Below are 14430 nucleotides of genomic sequence, written 5' to 3'. Positions count from 1 at the left end.
AGATGTAAATTTTGTCTGTCTCAGCTCTTTGAGTGAGATTTATAACCTATGAATGGATAGATAGACGGATACAGACTGCTTTAGACAATTCCTCTGTCACTGGGTCTTTACCAACAACACCAAAAATGTTAAAATGAGAAAAAGAATCAAATATTACATTTAAAATGTTAAAGTGTCTTTTGAAAACATGCCAGCAACGGTACTGATGACTTGAAGACCTGAAGGTTCCCTAGGTGCTGTGTGCTTGCTGTAGCTGACCAGGCTTGATTTTAAGCCTTTGAATTGAATTGTGGCACTACAGGGATCCTCAGGGCTGGAAGCAAACAAGCAGCAAGCTGCTAAGGACTTTTCACTTTCTATCAAGGCCAGAAGCCAACAATATGGAGATAGTGGGAGAGGAGCTTGATGAAGGATAGGATCAAAATAACCTGGAAAGCTTTTTGGCCCCACCATACAACAATTTGCATATAAATTGGGTCAGAATTACATCAGAGATCATCTCCATATATATATATATATATATATATATATATATATATGTATATATATATATATATATATATATATATCTCCATATATATATATATATATATATATATATATATATATATATATATATATATATATATATATATATATATATATAAAAAACACCCAGCACGCCCCTGCGGGCGGTTTATCCTTCAAGCTCGGGTCCTCTACCAGAGGCCTGGGAGCTTGAGGGTCCTGCGCAGTATCTTAGCTGTTCCCAGGACTGCGCTCTTCTGGACAGAGATCTCCGATGTTGTTCCTGGGATCTGCTGGAGCCACTCGCCTAGCTTGGGAGTCACCGCACCTAGTGCTCCGATTACCACGGGGACCACCGTTACCTTCACCCTCCACATCCTCTCGAGCTCTTCTCTGAGCCCTTGGTATTTCTCCAGCTTCTCGTGTTCCTTCTTCCTGATATTGCTGTCATTCGGAACCGCTACATCGATCACTACGGCCATCTTCTTCTGTTTGTCTACCACCACTATGTCCGGTTGGTTAGCCACCACCATTTTGTCCGTCTGTATCTGGAAGTCCCACAGGATCTTAGCTCGGTCATTCTCCACCACCCTTGGGGGCATCTCCCATTTTGACCTCGGGACTTCCAGGTTATACTCGGCACAGATGTTCCTGTACACTATGCCGGCCACTTGGTTATGGCGTTCCATGTATGCCTTGCCTGCTAGCATCTTGCACCCTGCTGTTATGTGCTGGATTGTCTCTGGGGCATCTTTACACAGCCTGCACCTGGGGTCTTGCCTGGTGTGATAGACCCCAGCCTCTATGGATCTTGTGCTCAGAGCTTGTTCTTGTGCTGCCATGATTAGTGCCTCTGTGCTGTCTTTCAGTCCAGCTTTGTCCAGCCACTGGTAGGATTTCTGGATATCAGCCACCTCCTCTATCTGCCGGTGGTACATACCGTGCAGGGGCCTGTCCTTCCATGATGGTTCCTCGTCTCCCTCCTCTTTCTTGGGTTTCTGCTGCCTGAGGTATTCACTGAGCACTCGGTCAGTTGGGGCCATCTTCCTAATGTATTCTTGGATGTTCGTTGTCTCATCCTGGACTGTGGTGCTGACACTCACCAGTCCCCGGCCCCCTTCCTTCCGCTTAGCGTACAGCCTCAGGGTGCTGGATTTGGGGTGAAACCCTCCATGCATGGTAAGGAGCTTTCTTGTCTTTATGTCAGTGGCTTCTATCTCCTCCTTTGGCCAGCCTATTACCCCAGCAGGGTACCTGATCACGGGCAGGGCGTACGTGTTGATGGCCCGGATCTTGTTCTTACCATTCAGCTGACTCCTCAGGACTTGCCTGACCCTCTGCAGGTACTTGGTGGTTGCAGCTTTTCTAGCGGCCTCTTCATGGTTCCCATTCGCCTGTGGGATCCCCAAGTACTTGTAACTGTCCTCTATGTCTGCAATGTTGCCTTCTGGTAGTTCAATCCCCTCAGTTCTGACTACCTTCCCTCTCTTTGTTACCATCCGACTACACTTCTCCAGTCCGAACGACATTCCAATGTCATTGCTGTATAGCCTGGTAGTGTGGATCAGTGAATCGATGTCTCGTTCACTCTTGGCATACAGCTTGATGTCATCCATGTACAGGAGGTGGCTGACAACTGCTCCGTTCTGTAGTCGGTATCCGTAGCCAGTCTTGTTAATGATCTCACTGAGGGGGTTCAGGCCTATGCAGAACAGCAGTGGGGACAGAGCATCTCCTTGGTAGATCCCGCACTTGATGGTGACTTGTGCTATGGGCTTGGAGTTGGCCTCTAGTGTTGTACGCCACATCCCCATTGAGTTCCTGATGAAGGCTCTTAGGGTCCCATTGATCTTGTACAATTCTAGGCATTCCAGTATCCAGCTGTGGGGCATTGAGTCATAGGCCTTCTTGTAATCAATCCAGGCAGTGCACAGGTTGGTCAGTCTGGTCTTGCAGTCTCGGCTGATTGTTCTGTCTACCAGTAGCTGGTGTTTTGCGCCTCTGGTATTCTTGCCAATTCCTTTCTGTGTCCCGCTCATGTATTGACCCATGTGCCTGTTCATCTTAGCCGATATGATGCCTGACAGGAGCTTCCATGTAGTACTGAGGCAGGTTATTGGTCGGTAGTTGGAGGGGACCGGTCCCTTCTTGGGGTCCTTGGGGATCAGGACCGTCCGGCCTTCAGTTAGCCATTCCGGGTGTCTCTCGTTAACTAGCAGCTGGTTCATTTGTGCTGCCAGACGCTCGTGGAGTGCAGTCAGCTTCTTCAGCCAGTAGGCGTGAACCATGTCGGGCCCTGGTGCTGTCCAACTCTTCATACTGGAGACCCTTTCTTGGATATCTGCCACTGTGATGGTTACTGGACCCTGTTCAGGGAGGTCGCTGTGGTCAGCCCTCAGATCCTCTAGCCACTGAGCATTGCCGTTATGGGTTGCATCCTTCTCCCATATGCTCTTCCAGTATTGCTCCGTCTCCAGCCTTGGTGGTGCTGTTCTCTTATTGTTCCCTTGCCACTGAGAGTACACCTTTGCTGGTTCTGTGGAGAACAGCTGGTTTATTCTCCTGCCTTCTATCTCTCTGGTGTACCTCCTCAAGCGGCTGGCCAAGGCTGTGAGTCTTTGCTTGGCAGTTTCCAAGGCCTCAGGTATGGACAGCTTGCTGTATTTCTTAGGCACCTTATTTGTCGCACCTTTCTGCAACTCCGTTAGTTGGCTAACCTCCCTCCGTGCTACTTTGATCTTGCCCTCTAGCCTCCTTCTCCATGGAGGGTACTGCCCCTTGTCGCTGTTCAACTTGTAGCCAAGCATCTCACTGATCACTGTTGCCGTATTGTAGATCAGCTTGTTAGTGTCGGTAATCGTGGTTGTAGGTATTGCCCGTAGTGCTGCGTTAACATCATCTAGCAGACCTTCTGAGGGAACTTCACGTAATCTTGGTAACCGGCTACGCGGGATCCAGGTTTCAAGCTTGGCCATGATCCTATTTTTCAGGTCAGTTCCTCTCGCACTCAACGATCCTTCTCCTATCGCACTTGGGGCTATGTACCCAATCTCGGGTGGGGGTGATGATATCTCCCCCCTGACCTGGCGTCCTGACTCCTCCTTGCCGTAGCATTTGTGTTGTACCTCGTCAATCTCTAGCTGTGAGAGCAGTCCCTTCTTTCGAATGTTACAGTACATTCAACTTATATTTAACTTTAACAATTTTATTCAACGTAACTCTGTCTTTTGTATGGGAATGTACTGCCTCAAGTGCCTTTAATTTGGCTTCTAACGTAATGATATTCTTGTTAGCTGCCTTCTTTTTAAAGGAAGCGTAAGAAATTATCCTCCCCCTTAAGTATGCCTTCATAGCATCCCACCAAGTAGCCAATGTAGTGTCCTCTCGATTATTTGTCTGTTTGTAAAATTGTATTTCAACTCTTATCAATTTAATAAACCCAGAGTCTTTAATTAAGGACACATTTAAGGACACATTTGCCATCTGCGGCTTTGAGGAATCTGTAAAATATTTCCAAGACACAGAAAAATTGGCACATGGTCCGAGAATACTATATTACCAATACTTGAATCTATGGAGTTATTCACTAAGGCTTCAGAAATAAGAAAGTAGTCGATTCTAGTATAAACATTATGAGGCGGAGAGTAAAAGGAATATTCCCTGCCTTCTGGATGCATTGTCCGCCAAATATCATTCAGACCTAAATCTGAGGTCATCTGCCTTATGGCAACTACAGATTTACTCTCTGTGCCTCTCCTAGGAAGTGATCTATCTAGGTCTTGATCCAGTATTTGATTAAAATCTCCTCCTACCACTATTTGTGCACCTTCTAATTCCAAAAGATACTGTGACAGGTTATGAAAAAAGGCGAGTATGTCCACATTAGGTGCATAGATATTACATAAAATTATTGGTGTGTCCAGTAGTTGTCCATAAACCAATATAAATCTACTTTCCTTATCTGTTATTACTTTTGTTTCAGTAAAGCTAACTGCTTTATGAATCAGAACTGACACTCCCCTACTTTTATCAGTTCCAGGACTGGAAAAGACTTTACCTACCCAGGAACATTTAAGTTTTAAGGCTTCTGACTTGCACATGTGCATTTCTTGAATAAAGGCTATATCAACTCTTGATAACTTTAGATATGTTAATATTTTCTTCCTCTTAATCCCGTTATTCAACCCCTTAACATTCCAGCTGGCTATTTTGAAATCGGTCTGTCTATCCATCTTATATGTTGTCTCCTTGACCTGGAGACAACATATAAGATGACACCGCCATGGACCTCAACCGGCAGGCTTTGTGTTACCTGTTTCTTTATACAGGAGCATGTAGGGGTGGACTGCCTTTTTATTTGATTACCCTTTTCTCATGTTTTTGTTAGTTAGGGACATTTTGGGGGACGTTATACTCTTACTTGTTAAACACATGCTCCCATCCACTGTCTTGGTCCAGAAGCTCCATAATCCAAGTGTCCCAACTCAGGTCTGATGGCATTTTTTCAGTGGTGTTTTTAACCTCTTGGGAACTTTCACTACATTCCTTACTTGATGCAGAAAGAAGAAACGAGTCAGGGATGCATAGCAAGCACAACAAGACACCAGCAGCCCAGACCTTTCACCAACTGAAGACATTTGCAGCACCATAAAACATGACAGAGAAGAGCTGGGACTATGCGAAAGGGTGAAGTGCTGCAGTAAAGTTGCAATGGTCCTATCTTTTATACAGTCTATGGTTCACTCTATTAAGATGTGATTATTTCCAAGGTCCATTTAGTTTTAGTTAGCTGAAGCTAAACCAGAAGTTAAAACGAGATGGTGAAAAACATTTTTAGTTAATGTTACGACTGTTGTTGTAATGTTGTCTCATATATAAATCTGAGTGTGCAGGTGCATCTCCGTGATTGGTGCATCCATGGGACAGACCATACAGATTGGCTAATGACCTGGAGACAACATATAAGATGAAACCGCCATGGACCTCAACCAGCAGGCTTTGTGTTACCTGTTTCTTTATACAGGAGCATGTAGGGGTGGACTGCCTTTTTATTTGATTACCCTTTTCTCATGTTTTTGTTAGTTAGGGAGATAAGACATTGTCATTTGGTTTTATTCTTTTCATAAATAAGTTTTGTACATCCTTTAGATACGGCCCCTTTTGTTTGTTGTTTTGGGGTCCACCCCGAAGCTATAGTTCGCTCCTTTCCTTTGTTAGAATTCAATCACTGTGAAAAAAAATCACCATCAAAATTGTACCGGTTGTGTGATGTGCTGCTTGGGGTCAGACAGGGGTGGATCACCCTTATATTATGGTCTGGCCACCCTTAGACAGGCCATAACACTAACTCAAATGAAAATTAAAACTAGACTTATAACTGGCTGTCTGGTGTCCTTACCAGTGACCTTGGGTCTGAACTGTGGGCTCCTCTTTCCAGGTGTTCGTACTGCCTGAGTGGGACCAAGATGTGCTGTCTTGCCTCTATTGGGTTTTCTGCATGTTTCTGGCTCAACATGCAAGTATCCACTTCTTGACGTTCGCTGTTGGTTGCAGCCACTTGAGGTTTTTGGGCTCATTTGGGTTCTCAACACTGGGTGACTTTGATGGGAGTGAAAGCATCCTCACAACATAAATCACCACACTACCTGCTTTTGTTTCAGATTTTTTCTTTATCCTTGTTAACATGTTTGGGTACTGGGTTTACCTGTAATGCATTTTGTGCTCCAAAAGCTGTTATTTTGTGCAGCTGTGCTCCAAAAGCTGTTAGCATGACCTTTCTTATCATTAGATTGTGCCACACCAGCACCTGAGAGAAAAGCTTTGAGTTTGATTTTGTGTTTGTGTTTTGCAGGCACTCAGGAGAATAAGTCATGATGTTTCTTGTGCTTGTCATCTTAGTATCTCAGTGCTTGTCAATCACCAGTCAACAGTGTCACCACTGTGAACAACATCCTGCGACTGTTTGAGCCAAAACCTTCGAGAAGTCCCTGCAGCCGCTTCAAAACTCATCACTGAGCTCGATCTCTCTTTTAACACATTGGAGACAATAATGAAAGATGACTTTCTTTCATATGCTGCTTTGAGGGCTTTGTTTGTGAACAACAACAGAATCAAAACCATCCATGAAGAGACATTTCACCCGCTGATTAATTTGGAGAAACTGGACTTCCACAAACCAGTTGGAGACTTTGTCTTCTGGATGGTTTCAGAACCTGATTTCTCTCCACTATTTCAATTTTGGGAAACAAATATACAACACTGGGTCCAGGAAACCTTTTCCTGCCACTGAGGAGCTTGAAGACCCTCCATTTTTGAGGAGCTTTCCTTCAGTCTGTCAGTGAAAGGGATTTTTTTTTAACCTTGAAACTGCCGTGACCCTGTCCAAAGACCAGCTGGCCGGGTCAGTCATGGATATTCACAAATACCCCATATTACTGGTGGAAAAGAAATATCGGGGGGAAATGCAAAGAGTAACAGCTGCGGTTAGCTGACGGCCATCATACCCCTTAAATCTGAACATTGATTGGTCGGGGTTTAGTAGCTCAATAGGACAGTATGTAGGCCTGCACACACCACCAACAGGGACACGTGGCGTTTGGGTTGCCCGTTCCAGCAATTCGCTACACAGAAGATAATAGCATTATGCAACTGGCCCTTTGATCAAATGATGAGAGCTGATAGTCAAATAGTGCGCCCTGACATAGCACTGACATTTCCACATGTTGTAACGAGTAGGGACAGACCACGTTTAGTGTGTCGAGAGCATAGAGCCGCTGTATCTGTGCGCACCACCATCTTGCATTTTTTGCATGTTTGGATGTGCACCGATGGTGTGCGTCCAGTGGTGTCAGCTGGTGAACCAGCTGGTCATTTAAAAACCGCCTTTATGCCCCTCACCATTAATGGAGGTGCCATTTGAGCGCATTGGCATGGACCTCATTTTATCGATGAGAAAAAGAAAGTCTTTAGTTCAGCTGTTGTTAACTGATCTTGACTTTGTTGATTAAACGTTGCAAACCTGCCTTCAGTGTGTCCTGTTCAGAGGCCATTTAGTACACCACAGCACAGTGAGTTTTTTGAGCTGATGAAGTTCAGCCAAAACAGGAAACATGCAGCAGGAGACAGTAACTTGTTAAAATGTTATAAAAGGTACAATTAAAGATTTTCAGCCTACAGGGTTGTCAATGATCCAAGGATAAATGTCTAATTTGGTCAAAGTTTTATAAGCCATTTCTGGAGAGACTGCAGCGGAAATGTTGTCACTTTTGGACTTTGCTACCTGCAGCTAAACATTTGCAGCTAAATCATTTATTTAAAAGCAGAAGCTGCAACTGATCGAGGGAATATTTGTCTGAAAACTTAAACTGAACTCCAAGGGTACCATTGCTCCAGCTTACCATCTTTACCTGCGTGAATCAGTTTGTTGAACAATCTAAATGATTCAGAAACTTCTGTGACATCAACTTAACTAAGGCTCATTACAAATTTCACAAAACACTGCTGAATACTTTTAATATTTTTTTATTAATTATTTTTGTTTTGTTGTTATTTTGATTTTAATAAAACAAAATAACATAAAGAATTAAATAATTTCTTTGTTTTTTTTAATTTAATTTATTTTACAAGTAAATTAATAATATTAATAATAATAACAATAAAATTAGTGATGTCAGCGTTGACGTCATTAGTTAAAATGACGTTAACGCTGACAGCACTAATTTGTTGTTCCCAGAGAGCAAGCCAAACACTGGTCTAGTAAAGGACGATCTCTAGTAGTGGTGAACTACTAGTAGATTTCCGAATCTGATGTCTTTGTTTTTACATTCATCAGGTCCCAATCAACCCAAATGGCACAGAGAAATTAAAAATGCATGCCATGAAAGAGTTCAGGTCTTAGGATATTAAAAATGTCCCTGCTGATGAGACCAGTGAATGTGGGGCGACGGTGGCAAGAAAAAACTCCCTCCTGGAGGAAGAAATCTTGGGAGGACCAGGCTCTCTGGGAGGACCCTTCCTCCTGAGGGCAATACTTACCTCCAGTGTGCGATGGTGGGCTGGGACGACTGCTTTTCCTTCTCAGCATGATGACGACCTTAACTTCCTTCCTTCCTTCCATTTCCTGTTTCAGAACTGAGAATGAAGACAAAACTGGTTAACAAGGTAACAGGACATTTAAAAATTCTCTCACTTCAGGATGAGATGCTTTGCCTTCTTACGTTTCTCTTGTAAAACAGCATGTAGGCCGAGTGCTGCTGTTCCTCACAAACTGCAGATCCACTTGTGTGGAGCACCTGTGCGTCATTATAGGTGAGCCAGCGATCTGATGTAGAGTGCTGACTCTCCTCAGGATGGACAGAACTACAGATGTAGTGTCCTGAAATCACATTAAGACAAATGAATCCAACTTCTGGAAGTCAACCGATTCAAGCAAACAGTGATTTTGACTTAGTGCTTCTTAGAACATCAAAAGCTTTTGTGTGTGAGTCCTTCACTAAAAAATGTAGCAACTTTTCATTTTCTGTTTGTAACAAGTCTGTTGTTTTACCTGACTCTGTGCCTCCATAATGACTGATGACGCTGACAAGACTATAACAGCCACCACCCTGAGAAGGAACAAATCCAAAGAGTGTTAGTTTCACAAAGTCTCACATCAGAGCCATAATTAAGCGGATTTGCTGAGGCTACGTCCACACTAATGCGTTTTCGTTTGAAAACACATCGTTTTCTCTCCGCTTTGACCTCCCGTCCACACTGAGATGGCGTTTTCCTCAAGGAAAAACACAGCATCTTGAAAACGCTCTCGAAAACGCACACATTTCAAAACGGAGTTGTCCTGTCGCAGTGTGGACACTCGAAAACGCAGACTTTCTAAAACGATGACGCATTTTAGTCATGTGATGCAGTCATGTGAGCAATTAAACAAAGATAGCCGAGTGCATTATACAGCAGTTGTTTTGATTGCTCTCAACTTTGACAGCCCTAAAAAAGATTAATATCAGTTTGTACATGCTCCGGATAGCTTTTCTTCAAAAGTGAGAATTACTCACTGCGCAAAAGTGAGTAATTCTCACTCACTTTTGCGCATGCGCAGGACTGGAACGTAAGCGTTTTCGGCCGTTTCAATGCAGACGCACAACTATTTGAAAATGACTGAAAACGCTAGTGTGGACACGGAGTTTTCAAATCTATCCGGGCTAGTGTGGACGTAGCCTGAGACGTTCTGCAGTCTGTTTTTACCTGATTGGATGGCACCACCAAGTCCCTCTGCAGCCTGACGGGGTCATCCACCTTCTGAATCTTGTAGGTTTGTGTAAAGCCAAACCTCTTCAGATGCAAGATCAGAACTCTGGCAGAAAAGAAAAAAAAAAAACACAAACAAGGTAGAAAATAAGAAGAATGAGTGTCAAACACAAACAGAAGATGGGAGAAAACGACTGCTCAAGTATTGTCTCGAAAAACTGATATTTGATGCGCCACAGTTTGGAAACCTGGTCAGTCGATCAATTCTGATGTGACCTTACTCACCTTGGCAGTGTATCAAAAGACGACTTCAGTTCTGAGGCCGTCCCTCCACAATCACAGCGAAATTCTATTTCTTGTTCCTGAACAACAGCACAGAGAAAACAGGCTTTATGGTAGAAAGAAATCTCAACATATGCACACACACATACGCACAAACACTAACAAAAAAGGTGTGTTAAGATCGCTGATACGACAACTCTATTGGAATTTGTGATCTTACCTTCAAGTATGTCTCTAACATGTTTATAATAGACCTCTCTGGAACAAGGTCAAGAGACAAGCTGGTGAAGTCCTCTTGCTGTGATGATTGGTGACCACAGCTACACATTTCAGGAGTAACGTAGTTAAAGTAAAGATCAGGTAGGTGGAAAAGAGGTATATGAAAATATTGCAACCAGCTCTGCGTTTCTGAAAGACAGGCCTACCTCTTGCATGTCCTCATGTTTTCCATTTTAAAAATGTGATGGTCTTCTACTGGGCAGGCATAACTTTGGCCCAGGAGAGCTGCGTTCCTCTCCAGGTGAGGTGCGAGCCTTTTGACCTCATCGAGGAACAATGTTAGGAATTCATGAGCGTCCTGCAAGAAAAGCAGAGAGATTTAAAACAGTACATCAAAATCAGATGGTAAAGCAAAAAACGAAATGTCCAAATAGCTGACGTACTTTCTGTGCACTGCCGGTGTATTCAGGAGCTTGATTGCTGAATGCCTTCTTAAAAGCTCTTAGGTGGTGATCTTTAAGGCCATAATCTGTTGACTCATGACAGTCCCTGACATCAATGAGCCTTCTGTAGAAAGGAAAGGGTAAACAGACATTTCTGCTGTTAGATCTCTTTGTTCTTCAGGTTTTTGAAGAAAGTAGAAGGTTGACGTAGCGCACCTTAAGAGCTGAGCTTCTGGATCTGTGCTCCACAAAACCTCCTGACGCCTGATGTCTCTTATGAACTCCTCAATGTTGAGGAGGCTCTGCAGGCAGGAGTTCATGTAGCAGGTGTTTCCGATGTTTGGAAACCTGACACACACGCACAACGTTTACAGTATCAGTGTAAAAGAATTCATTTTCTCCACTTTGACAAAGTGCATGAGCTTTGGTCTTTGTGCACCACGTGTACTCACCCGAAGCAGTCTATAGTCCCAGTTTGACTTTCTATTTTTTTTCCACCGCATGCTACACTGCTCCAAAAAGGTAAAAACACAAACACAAAATTAGGAAAGATGTCAGGATGCTGAGCAGTGTATGTGCATGTATGCATGAGCTTTGAAGTTGAAACATTTTAACATATAAATAATAGACAAGACTAGAAGTAGTAAAAAAGATGGAAATACACAAGGTGGAAGAAAAACGCCAATAAAAGGGAAATAAAAGAGCTCCAACTAAACCACTGCTATAAATATCTCCAGCAGCATTAAAGAGTGGCGCATTTCTTTACCTCTGATGAGACGTAGAAGGAATTTCCTTCTCTGCCACGTTTTGTTTGTGTAATTTCTGTTTAGAAACAAGAAAACCAACATCAGTAATGGCATAAAGCAAACATACCAAGGGAGTCTCTCCATGAAAAGTGTCCAGTTAGAAAATTTGGTATCATTTCATATTATTTATCACTTTAGTGAGCTGTCAGCTCATGAAGCAGATATATAGGAATATCTTTAAATAAAATAAAAACAATTTATTCATGCTTTAAATCGAGTTTTAAAGTTTGTCCTATGAGATACAAAATCCTTCACTTGGTTCTGATCAAAATTCAGTTTTTACAGTTTTTACCTCTGTCAGTGCGCCCCAGGGTGGCTGTGGCTACAATGTAGCTTGCCATCACCAGTGTGTGAATGTGTGTGTGAATGGGTGGATGACTGGATATGTAAAGCGCTTTGGGGTCCTTAGGGACTAGTAAGGCGCTATATAAATACAGGCCATTTACCATTTACAGAAATCATCCATGAAGCTTCATTAAAAGCTTCAAAAATGCTTATTTACCATAAAAAATATTTAGAGAAACATCCTACAAGTCTCTTCGAACTTACCTTTCTGTGAAAAAAAAAACGTTTAAACATCTTTGAACTTAATTTGAGGACATAGCTGTGTGCTAAATTGCTCTTAATTCTTCTCATTTAACTGTGATGAGTAAATGCTTGATGACTCTTTCCATAAAACATACCTTCCAGAATTTAAAAAGAAACCAGCGACACTTTTTTTGTGTCTTCACAGTGTTGCTCTCTGCCTCTGCATCGCTGTCCGTTTGCTGCAGAGGACGAACAAACGTTTATTAAAAAAGTAAAGTCACTTTAAATTAACAAGTGCAATTTAAAGAGAATGTGCATTTCATATGTTTTGTGTAAAAGCAAACCGAGGAACAGCAGAGGTGTCTCCATTTTCTCTTCTTCTTTTGACCATTTTCAGTAACAGAAGCATCCGGGATGCTGATGAGGACAAAAGTGTAAATGTTATTTTTCAAAGTGGAAATTTTTTAACAAGGAGTACATGCTGGAGATTGCAAATAAAAATTAATAACTGTAATGGAACAAAATCATGTATTTTGTACATTTACACTCTACATTTTCAAACGCTAATCTCTGAATCAATATAAATTATAGACAAGACTAGAAGTAGTAAAAAAGATGTAAATACAAAACACCAATAAAAGGGAAATAAAAGAGCTCCAACTAAACCACTGCTATAAATATCTCCAGCAGCATTAAAGAGTGGCGCATTTCTTTACCTCTGATGAGACGTAGAAGGAATTTCCTTCTCTGCCACGTTTTGTTTGTGTGATTTCTGTTTAGAAACAAGAAAACCAACATCAGTAATGGCATAAAACAAAGTATATGGTATGAAAATACAAAATCCTTCATTTGGATTCAAAATTCTGTTTTTACAGAAATCATCCAAGAAGCTTCCTTAAAAGTTTCAAAAATGCTTATTTACCATAAGAAAATATTCATAGAAATGTGCTGCGAGTCTCTTCAAACTTACCTTTCTGTGAAAAAGAAGTTTAAACATCTTTGGACTTGATGTGATCGCAGCGAAAATCTCCTCAGCTTTGCAAAAGTTCAACTGAAAACAAGCAGTCAAAGGTTGTATATTTATAAACTTTCAGCATAGAATGTTCATACCCTGAACAGCAAACATCATCATTATGATGTATGGGGCTAATTTGCATATTTTGGAATGTATGCTCATTTGAACTGTATGGTGCTCGTCTCCAAGCAACTGCTGGCTACCTGTGTAAGGCTGTCATGGGTCTGTAGCTCTGTCACCGTTTTAGGGAACATATTTAGTTTTAAAGTAAGTTTCTGGGCATTTCCTGCCTTTCTGGAGGGATTATATTTCACTAAAAAACGATCTAATATGCATGTCCACATAATAATTATTATAATTATAATATATTAAAAAACACACGCTGTATTTTAAAGAACATACATTAAGAAGCAGATTATATTAGATTTATATTTTAAATAAGACAAAAGATTGTATCTCTACAGTTTAAAAATGTAATAAGCTTTGCCCTGCACAGAGTGGATAGTGAAACAAATGGAATCATCATAAATACATTATTTCATATTTATTACTTCCCCCTCCTCATTGCTTTATTATTGTAGCTCTAGTAATAAATAATAATGTAAGGATGCCCATAGTATATACAGTATTCTGAAGAAGGTCACTGTGTGTGCATGTGTGTGTTTTATGTATATAGATTTTTTTAAATTATTACTCATGATATAACATTGTGCAGACATGGCTGGTAAGGACATGAGGAGGAAACAGTAGGAGCTGTATGAGGCTACTAAAGGCAGGGCTATAACATTTTTCTGTCATCATTTTATTATAGATTAAGTGCAAGAGTTGTTAGGTGTGGATAATTAGATTATAGTTTATTGCAATAGCAAGTTGTGCCTTGTTCTCAGATAGACAGCAAGTGGAGAGTGATATATGAAATGATGGGAAGGAAGGGAGAAGAGAAGCAAAGAGTGATTCACAGGCAGAGCCGAGTTTATGTCACAGTTTTTCGTTGCCTTATGGTTCCAAGCGCTGTCACCAATCTTTGCATTTTGTTATTATCTCATGACACTTGTTTAATCAGCTACCATCTCTCCTGTGGACTTTTTAATGTCTACAGTCTCAGATCAACACAGCCCTGCCCTTCCCATATTAGATTCTTGATGAATGTGTGTTGTTGTTATTCAGCATGGTTCAATGTGCCCCTTTTTAACTTTGAGCACCCGCCCCTTTAAACCTCTCTGCACGTCCCTGTCTGATAACAGTATAACACACTGCTTATTTATATAAAATTGTCATCAATAAATGTGTTCAAAACAGAAGCTACACTGGCTTTAAAAGTTTTTGTTAACTCTGACTACCTGTCTGCTCTTACCTGTTTCTTTTGCTCTCTGCTGTCTTCATCCTCCAT

General features: G+C 41.7%; 1 protein-coding gene across 1 annotated transcript; it reads right to left on the bottom strand.

The window, feature by feature from the left end:
- Positions 1-7041: 7041 nt before the first annotated feature.
- LOC146678654 (ubiquitin carboxyl-terminal hydrolase 29-like) lies at positions 7042-14430 on the bottom strand. Its single transcript, XM_085413322.1, has 17 exons — positions 14395-14430; positions 12996-13076; positions 12742-12797; positions 12370-12442; positions 12181-12264; positions 11458-11513; positions 11144-11200; positions 10908-11039; positions 10692-10815; positions 10455-10606; positions 10250-10349; positions 10033-10109; positions 9745-9853; positions 9053-9110; positions 8724-8881; positions 8542-8626; positions 7042-7127 (listed from the first exon to the last, which is right to left on the bottom strand). Exons 1-17 carry the CDS (start codon positions 14428-14430, stop codon positions 7042-7044), a joined length of 1524 nt encoding a protein of 507 aa, XP_085269448.1.

Source organism: Rhamphochromis longiceps, linkage group LG1 (assembly GCF_057381845.1).
Source record: "Rhamphochromis longiceps isolate RC_006_pf linkage group LG1, R_longiceps_female_GT1.1, whole genome shotgun sequence".
In the NCBI taxonomy this organism is placed as follows: Eukaryota; Metazoa; Chordata; class Actinopteri; order Cichliformes; family Cichlidae; genus Rhamphochromis; species Rhamphochromis longiceps.
The sequence above is the reverse complement of the archived record's forward strand: the minus strand, read 5'-3'. Positions and strand labels throughout refer to the sequence as shown.